We start from the raw sequence: 10,010 nt of genomic DNA on the forward strand, positions 1-10,010 counted from the left end.
TTTTATTACCGATAGAAGAATATTTTACAAATTTAAATTTTTTGTGGTTCTAGTGTGATCGTCTCCCAAAAGAAGGTATTTTATTATTATTATTATTATTTTTTGTATCTTGCCAATACCTAAGTTTAACCGTTTTCGAGTTATTTAAGATTTGTTGAAAATTTTTGGATTTGCACGTGTAACTTAAAAAATCTGTAACTCTCTAATGGTGGTATTCTGTAACTGTAACTCTGTTATACTGTTACGTTTATATCTAGAATGTTAGCAACAGTGCTCTGTTATTAGAGTTCCTTTATTGGAACCATCATAACTTTACAAAAAAATGTAAAATTTTTAGCTCTTCACCTAGTTTTGAACCCATGAGCCGCCACTGATAACAATTGAAAACTGTTAACTAAATGTTTAATTATTGACGTTTATTTTTTAGACTTTTTATTATTGGCGTTTTTGTTTGATATTTTTCCATAGTTAGTTTCAAATAACCGTTTTTGCTGTTGTTGTCGAATCATTTTTATACATTTATTCGCTTCTTTTCTTGTTTCTTTTAACTTTTTTGTTTTATTACTAAATAATTATATTGTTAGATGATTACTAATTAATTTTTTTAAGCTGGATTTAAAGAAAATTATAACAACTACATACAGAGATAGGCAAAAGTAATATCGTTTCTGAACCAGTGTTTTTTTTTAATTATTATTAAAGTTGTGTTCCGAGCACGAAGATTGCATTTAAGAATATTTTTATTTGCGTAATTTTATTCCCCAATTTTTTTCAAATAAAAACATCCATACATCCATATAGACGATTTTTTTTATAACCAACTATCTAAGAGCGGCCAGGTTGGCATTATTATAAATAGTATTATTTTTGAATTAAGGTTGGTGTAATTTTTCAAGTTGTCTCCAGTTTAAAACACGTACAACAACACATCTAGTTATTGTAGACCACCTTTAGACTAACGAATTAACGATTAACACTAACGTTCAATTTTCAAAAATGTCAAATCTGGTGTTCAAAATGTCGAATACAGAATACAGCCAGTTTCGAAAGTGGTTGGACAAGAACTTTTAGGGTGATTTAGTCTGGTCTTTATCAGAATTTTGACACTGACAGTTCATTATTTAAAAAAGTTCGAAAAATATTCGTAATAAATAGTTTATTAAAAAAAATTGTTTAAAAACAATATTCTTGAATTAGAGGTAATTTTTTGAGAATAATCTTCTACTAAAAAAATCGCCGTAGTAGGGTGCTATTAAAAAAAATCTCAAATTTTAAAGATATTAAAAATTTTTTTTTTCTAAAAACTACCACATTTTTGAAGTAGTTGGTGATGTACTAATTAGGTTTTTTTTGCCTGGTTCCATATTTTTGCCCAACATTGTATAAGGGATTATTTTTCTTTTAAGGACATTTCAGGGCAAAAAAGGATAGATAATCGAAAAAATAATTCCATTTATTTGCCAGCTAAATCGTTTGAAATTGGTGGACATAACGTATAATTTAATTCGGCATTTTTTTAATTTTTGACTCAAGATGAGATAAATTAAGTAATTAGCTGAAATCACGTAAGTGTATGCTGAAACAAAAGAAAACATATAAAAAATAAATACGTCAATTCGGAAGTAAGATTACCGTTGGGGGCGCCACTGAGCTAGGTCGAAAACAGTAACCATAAATGGCGGGAAAATGTTTATTCGGATATTTTGAGCGTTGTACGAATTTTGGGGCTTCACAATTATTACATTGCCTATGCGGAATGATTATTGCATCTTTGATGCAAGAAACGGATGTTGACAAATGAGAGATGACGAGGAAAACACGAATAACGAGTGACTGTTTGGTTCACTTTCTTTATTGGAAAATTATTACAAAGACATTGAAAAGCCTACCTTTTGGCATAATTTACGTTTAAATGTATCAGCAGTTGTTAATCTTTATTGTAGTTTTGTAGATTTACCGCAGCATTTCATGATTTTTTCAGTGGAAAATTCTAACCTAAAATTCATAACACTTTACTAATTTATTGGTTTCTTGAGCCAAACTTTGTGTTCGCTGTGATCCATTACTTATAATCTTTAATTAGACAACTGTTTGATAACACTTTGTAATCAAAATTTAAATATTTTTCACTTTTTATCCACTTTCAAGTTCCAACAATAAACACATTATACCATGAAAAACTACAGAACCAAAGTCAATGCTAGTACTTACCACCACGTACTTTTAAAGTAATTCTTTCTATTGTAAGTAATTAACACTATACACGCAAAATTGTTGAACAATTCATTAAATGTCAGTTAAATGTGGCATTACGAAAATTCCTTTACTGTTTTCGACATAGTTCAAAAGTCATCACCAGAGGGCGTCTAGTTAATTTTATTTCCGAATTGAGGTTTTCATTTTTAAATATACAATTAAAGTGATTATTAAATTGAGTTTTTAATTAAATTAAATTAACATTAAATTTAAATGAAGAATTAAATTTCTTTATGAAATTGGTCCTTTAGGCTGGGGGTGCTTAGAACCCTTAGCAATATTTAGTATCTCCTGTAATAACATTTGTTTGATTTGAGGAATAATTCAGGCTGATGTTTTGTCAAAATTTAGACGTAAATCTTTCGAATTTTCAAAAAAAACACTGAATTTGGCTCTGTCAGCATTTGTGTTTTGTCCGAACTCAAACTGACTCCAAGTTTTGTGATTCAACTAAATCGTTTTAATTAATTTGTGACCGCTCCCAAATAATAATTTATAATCCCTCAAAACCTGTCGCTGCCACTTGACGCAACCGACGACGAAAACCGCGTTCCCTGCCCCCCTGTATCCTCCTCCGACTCGGACAAATCATCCCCCTCCACGCAAATTATCCCCAAATCTTTGACAAGAAACTCCGGCCTCTTAAAAATCGCCCCATTTTTCCGCTCAACTCTCGGATACATCGTCAAATCGCTCACATACGGCGCCAACTCACTAAAAGTCTAACCCAAAATCAAGTTTTTCCCCGAAACTAACATACTTTCATCGCTTCGGTGATAAGAGCATTCGTGTTTTGAGCCACACGGGAATTTTGTCGCAACTCCTCCAAAATCGCACCTCGCATTTGCAGCTTCTGGAGCCTTCGTTCAGTGTGACTCACGCGTGCTTTGCCCTCCAAAAACTCACTCTCCGGAAAAAAACACTCACTTCCGGAGGCTTTCCGGAGCTTTTTGTCGCTTTTGTTCAACGATTTGCGAGCTTTGCGGTCTTTGAGCAACTCACCAATCGCCCATTTCCAGTAAGTGTTGACTTTCTTGGCTCGGTTTAGCGATTTTTTGTCCAAGTGGTTGAAGATTTTTTTCACGATCATGATTGGCATTATCTGGATCTAGAAAGCGAGTTAGAACGGTTAGAATTGACCTTGAACTGGATAATACCCAATCAAGGGGCTCATCTTTACCACCTTTTCTCTTCTTTTTATTTTTTTTCTTCGCCTTCTTAGTTTTTTTGTTTTTACTCTTTTTGTCTTTTGATTTCGTCGAAGCTTTTTCTTTTTTTTTACCGAGCACTTTCTTCCGGTATTCCCCGATGGTTTTCTCCCACTTTTTCTGCAATTGGACACACTTTTGGTGCTTCGGGTCGTCCAAATCATGCTTGTAGTGGCTTTCAGAGCTGTTTTTCTTCTCCTCTTTTTCGTCAATGTGGTTGGCTTGAAGCGCTTGGACTTTCAAGCGTTCCACAAGCGCTGATTGCAAATTTGCAATGAAAATGCGGATTAACGCATGACCCGAAAGTCTGATAAAGGCAATAAGATACGCAACTTGTTCCTGGTCTTCAATCGACTCAAACCAAGCCAAATCCAAGGCGATATTTTCCTCCAAAATATCGCCACTGAACATGCGGTCATGGTCATTCAAAACCTTATCAAAATTCATCGGAGTTGCAGTGCTGCCAATTTTATTTCAGGAAATTACCAAACGGTAATTTAATTACTCACGTCGACTTGCAGTAAGACGTTAATTTTCCCAAAAGTGGCTGCAGTGTATCTATCACTAGTCTCATGGTGTCCAGACTTTTGATTCTTTTGATTAATTCGTTCAAAAATGATAATTTTCGCAGCCATGACATGCGCAAGTAGTACGTTAGAATAGTGTTTCCGTGAATCAGTTGTTGGATTTTTTGGGTCAGGTCAGTGGGTGGTGCGACCAGGCCTTAAACCGGGAAATTTATAAACATAGAGCGGGAGATTTGAATTTACGTTGGTGGAGGGAACTAACGGATTTGTGGATTTCATGTTGCAAAGCTTCAGCGTGGCAAGAAGGTGATTCGATCATGACGCGGGATTTGACAAGTTCAAGGCGACTGGATTCTTATTACTTGATTATTTTTATTGAATACAGTGGAACCTCTACAAACAGAAAAATTCCAAGTAGCGAGGTTTCGAGATATAGATCGGAAATAAAATTAACTAGACGCTCTCTGGTGATGACTTTTGAACTATGTAGAAAACAGTAACGAAATTTTTGTAATTCCACATTTAATGAATTGTTTAACAATTTTGCGTGTAAAGTGGTAATTACTTACATTAGAGAGAATCACTTTAAACGTATGTAGTGGTAAATACTAGCTTTAACTTTAATTCTGCTGTTTTTCGTGGTATAAAGTGTTTATTGTTGGAGTTTGAAAATGGATAAAAAGTGAAAAAGATTTAAATTTTGAACACAAAGTGTTATTAAACAATTGTCTAATTAAAGACTATAAGTAATAATATAATAATAATATAATAAGTAATAAATTAGTGAAGTGTGGGAATTTTAGGTTAGAATTTTTCCACAGAAAAAATCATGAAATACTTTGGTAAATCTACAGAACTACAATTGAAATTAACAACTGCTGATACATTTAAACGTAAATTATGCCAAAAAGTAGGCTTTTCAATGCCTTTGTAATAATTTTCCAATAGAGAAAGTGAACCAAACAGTCATTCGTGATTTGTGTTTTCCTCGTCATCTCTAATTTGTCAACATTCAATTCAATTAAATTCAATAATTGCGAAGCCTCAAAATTCGTACAACACTTAAAATACCCCAATAAACATTTTCCCGCCATTTTTCGTTACTGTTTTCGACCTAGCTTAGTGGCGCCCCCACTAAATAATAATTAATAACGTTCTAAAAGAGCAGAAAGGCACACAAAATACATAAAAGTGAAAATTTTAAATTTTAGAAGAGAACCCTAACCTTACTTTTTGATTACTGATTTTTTCTGGAGGCTTTTGTTTTAATTATCTAACAATAGTACTGAAATTTTTGACGCAAAATAGAAAGTTTTGCCCAAAATATTCCATTAAAACGCGCTGAAATGGCAGAAATGGGCACAAAATCCATAAAAGTGAAAATTGTGACATTTGCAGATGATAAATTGATAACGTAACTGTATTTTTAAAAGTGAACTTTCTGGAGACAAAACAAACACAATTTGTGGCGATTCGCATTGCGCTTCCACTAATTTTCGCAACAAAATTTCACATTGCTAGTTTCTGTTTAAATACACATGCGATTTTATTTACCATTAATAACTGTGAAAATTTTATTATAATTTTAGGCCATGGCCGCCTAAAATCTAAATATCTAATAAATGTTCACCTACAACAGCGCCCTCTATTACGTTTTTGAATATCCGTTTTTAACGATACACGTTTCTAGACTAATATATTTTCGATCAATGATTAATACTGTTCTATTTTGAATAATTCTGTGTATAAATGTTTCTAAATTTGACGGATTGTCAGTGAATGTTTCTGGTGATGACCATTTTAGACTTCCACATGACGTCACATTCGTGACGTGCCCGAGGTTAGGTGTGCGGCGCAGGCGGCGAGAGCGCCGCAGTCGACAGCGAGCAGTGGCACGGGTCACATCGGGAGCGCGAGAGGCGGTTTATTTAAATTATTGTGCCGTTTCGTTTAATTTATTCAGTTTGTTACTTGCCGCCGTCGCGAACGGACGTGTGCTCAAGCAAATCTAAATTTTTCGGTTTAAATTTTAAATTCGGTAATCGCGGTTAGTGTGTGTTAGTGCCAATGGAATGGACTTTAAGGAGGAAACAATCCGGATTAAAGGGTAAGTTTGCAGTGATTTATTTTTAGAAAATTAAATCAAATCTGTGATATTTTCAACTAGTAATTTAAGAGCACATTGTTCTAATTTCATTGTTTCTTCTATTGCAGTAGGTTCGTTTAAGAAGATGATGGCATCGGAATAGAACACAAAGGTCAGTGCATTTTTTTTATTTGCGGTTAATTTATTTTCATTGTCTTGCCACAAACGGTAGCAGACGTGCGTTTTAATTTTTTAAATGCGGTGTTGAAAAGTCATAGTTTGAGTGACACATTTTAAATTCAGTAACTATAAATAAAATAAAACACTCAAACAATTTATTGCCACGTACTGATTTTGTCTTTAATTTCAATTGATGAAAGTGGCTTGCTCAAAATTTAATGCAAATAAAGCTTTTTTTTTGGTTTCATTTTTATTATATTTTTTTATGCTACAAACGGTAGCCAACGTGGAAGCGATACACAGGTACGTCCATTTTATTTTTGTGTCGTATTTTTTTTATTTCACAAATCAATAATTCCTTAAAATTTAATTGCAATTATAATGTTGTGTACACCGGCTCTAAATACGGTGTTGAAAAGTCATAGTTTGAGTGACTCATTTTAAATACAGTAACTAAAAATTAAATCAAACACTCAAATAATTTATTGCCACGTATTAATTTTGTCTTTAATTTCAATCGATGAAAGTGGCTTGCTCAAATTTTAATGCAAATAAAGCTTTTTTTTTGGTTTCATTTTTATTATATTTTTTTTTATGCTACAAACGGTAGCCAACGTGGAAGCGATACACAGGTACGTCCATTTTATTTTTGTGTCGTATTTTTTTTATTTCACAAATCAATAATTCCTTAAAATTTAATTGCAATTATAATGTTGTGTACACCGGCTCTAAATACGGTGTTGAAAAGTCATAGTTTGAGTGACTCATTTTAAATACAGTAACTAAAAATTAAATCAAACACTCAAATAATTTATTGCCACGTATTAATTTTGTCTTTAATTTCAATAAATGAAAGTGGCTTGTTCAAAATTTAATGCAAATAAAGCTTTTTTTTTTGGTTTCATTTTTATTATATTTTTTTATGCTACAAACGGTAGCCAACGTGGAAGCGATACACAGGTACGTCCATTTTATTTTTGTGTCGTATTTTTTTTATTTCACAAATCAATAATTCCTTAAAATTTAATTGCAATTATAATGTTGTGTACACCGGCTCTAAATACGGTGTTGAAAAGTCATAGTTTGAGTGACTCATTTTAAATACAGTAACTAAAAATTAAATCAAACACTCAAATAATTTATTGCCACGTATTAATTTTGTCTTTAATTTCAATAAATGAAAGTGGCTTGTTCAAAATTTAATGCAAATAAAGCTTTTTTTTTGGTTTCATTTTTATTATATTTTTTTTTATGCTACAAACGGTAGCCAACGTGGAAGCGATACACAGGTACGTCCATTTTATTTTTGTGTTGTATTTTTTTTATTTCACAAACCAATAATTTTTTAAAATTTAATTGCAATTATAATGTTGTGTTCACCGGCTCTAAGCACGGTGTTGAAAAGTCATAGTTTGAGTGACACATTTTAAATTCAGTAACTATAAATAAAATAAAACACTCAAACAATTTATTGCCACGTACTGATTTTGTCTTTAATTTCAATTGATGAAAGTGGCTTGCTCAAATTTTAATGCAAATAAAGCTTTTTTTTTGGTTTCATTTTTATTATAAATTTTTTTTATGCTACAAACGGTAGCCAACGTGGAAGCGATACACAGGTACGTCCATTTTATTTTTGTGTCGTATTTTTTTTATTTTACAAATCAATAATTCCTTAAAATTTAATTGCAATCATAATGTTGTGTACACCGGCTCTAAATACGGTGTTGAAAAGTCATAGTTTGAGTGACTCATTTTAAATACAGTAACTAAAAATTAAATCAAACACTCAAATAATTTATTGCCACGTATTAATTTTGTCTTTAATTTCAATCGATGAAAGTGGCTTGCTCAAATTTTAATGCAAATAAAGCTTTTTTTTTGGTTTCATTTTTATTATAAATTTTTTTTATGCTACAAACGGTAGCCAACGTGGAAGCGATACACAGGTACGTCCATTTTATTTTTGTGTCGTATTTTTTTTATTTCACAAATCAATAATTCCTTAAAATTTAATTGCAATCATAATGTTGTGTACACCGGCTCTAAATACGGTGTTGAAAAGTCATAGTTTGAGTGACTCATTTTTAATTCAGTAACTAAAAATTAAATCAAACACTCAAATAATTTATTGCCACGTATTAATTTTGTCTTTAATTTCAATCGATGAAAGTGACTTGCTCAAAATTTAATGCAAATAAAGCTTTTTTTGGTTTCATTTTTATTATATTTTTTTTTATGCTACAAACGGTAGCCAACGTGGAAGCGATACACAGGTACGTCCATTTTATTTTTGTGTCGTATTTTTTTTATTTCACAAACCAATAATTTTTTAAAATTTAATTGCAATTATAATGTTGTGTACACCGGCTCTAAGCACGGTGTTGAAAAGTCATAGTTTGAGTGACACATTTTAATTCAGTAACTATAAATAAAATAAAACACTCAAACAATTTATTGCCACGTACTGATTTTGTCTTTAATTTCAATTGATGAAAGTGGCTTGCTCAAATTTTAATGCAAATAAAGCTTTTTTTTTGGTTTCATTTTTATTATATTTTTTTATGCTACAAACGGTAGCCAACGTGGAAGCGATACACAGGTACGTCCATTTTATTTTTGTGTCGTATTTTTTTTATTTTACAAATCAATAATTCCTTAAAATTTAATTGCAATCATAATGTTGTGTACACCGGCTCTAAATACGGTGTTGAAAAGTCATAGTTTGAGTGACTCATTTTTAATTCAGTAACTAAAAATTAAATCAAACACTCAAATAATTTATTGCCACGTATTAATTTTGTCTTTAATTTCAATCGATGAAAGTGACTTGCTCAAAATTTAATGCAAATAAAGCTTTTTTTTGGTTTCATTTTTATTATATTTTTTTTTATGCTACAAACGGTAGCCAACGTGGAAGCGATACACAGGTACGTCCATTTTATTTTTGTGTCGTATTTTTTTTATTTCACAAATCAATAATTCCTTAAAATTTAATTGCAATCATAATGTTGTGTACACCGGCTCTAAATACGGTGTTGAAAAGTCATAGTTTGAGTGACTCATTTTTAATTCAGTAACTAAAAATTAAATCAAACACTCAAATAATTTATTGCCACGTATTAATTTTGTCTTTAATTTCAATCGATGAAAGTGACTTGCTCAAAATTTAATGCAAATAAAGCTTTTTTTTGGTTTCATTTTTATTATATTTTTTTTTATGCTACAAACGGTAGCCAACGTGGAAGCGATACACAGGTACGTCCATTTTATTTTTGTGTCGTATTTTTTTTATTTCACAAATCAATAATTCCTTAAAATTTAATTGCAATCATAATGTTGTGTACACCGGCTCTAAATACGGTGTTGAAAAGTCATAGTTTGAGTGACTCATTTTTAATTCAGTAACTAAAAATTAAATCAAACACTCAAACAATTTATTGCCACGTATTAATTTTGTCTTTAATTTCAATCGATGAAAGTGGCTTGCTCAAAATTTAATGCAAATAAAGCTTTTTTTTTGGTTTCATTTTTATTATATTTTTTTTTATGCTACAAACGGTAGCCAACGTGGAAGCGATACACAGGTACGTCCATTTTATTTTTGTGTCGTATTTTTTTTATTTCACAAATCAATAATTCCTTAAAATTTAATTGCAATTATAATGTTGTGTACACCGGCTCTAAATACGGTGTTGAAAAGTCATAGTTTGAGTGACACATTTTAAATTCAGTAACTAAAAGTAAAATAAA

The 10,010-nt window shown here is 31.3% G+C and overlaps 1 protein-coding gene across 1 annotated transcript; it reads right to left on the reverse strand.

Annotated features, from left to right (window-relative positions):
* Positions 1 to 1,474: 1,474 nt before the first annotated feature.
* Positions 1,475 to 4,368, reverse strand: LOC103313941 (hypothetical protein). The gene is made up of 5 exons (XM_008198518.3): positions 4,235 to 4,368; positions 3,974 to 4,187; positions 3,414 to 3,924; positions 3,017 to 3,364; positions 1,475 to 2,978 (listed from the first exon to the last, which is right to left on the reverse strand). The coding sequence occupies exons 1-5, from the start codon at positions 4,308 to 4,310 to the stop codon at positions 2,760 to 2,762; spliced, it is 1,368 nt and encodes a 455-aa protein (XP_008196740.1). The 5' UTR covers positions 4,311 to 4,368; the 3' UTR covers positions 1,475 to 2,759.
* Between the last annotated feature and the right edge of the window lie 5,642 nt (positions 4,369 to 10,010).

Source organism: Tribolium castaneum, chromosome 6 (assembly GCF_031307605.1).
Source record: "Tribolium castaneum strain GA2 chromosome 6, icTriCast1.1, whole genome shotgun sequence".
Taxonomy (NCBI): Eukaryota; Metazoa; Arthropoda; class Insecta; order Coleoptera; family Tenebrionidae; genus Tribolium; species Tribolium castaneum.

Bases quoted from the DNA above. Each gene is read 5' to 3' on its own strand.
- LOC103313941 (XM_008198518.3), bottom strand. From the start codon at position 4,310: ATGATCGAATCACCTTCTTGCCACGCTGAAGCTTTGCAACATGAAATC. The intron at 3,925-3,973 runs GTGAGTAATTAA...TAAAATTGGCAG, and splicing joins ACGTCTTACTGCAAGTCGAC to CACTGCAACTCCGATGAATT. The intron at 3,365-3,413 runs GTATTATCCAGT...CTCGCTTTCTAG, and splicing joins AAGATGAGCCCCTTGATTGG to ATCCAGATAATGCCAATCAT.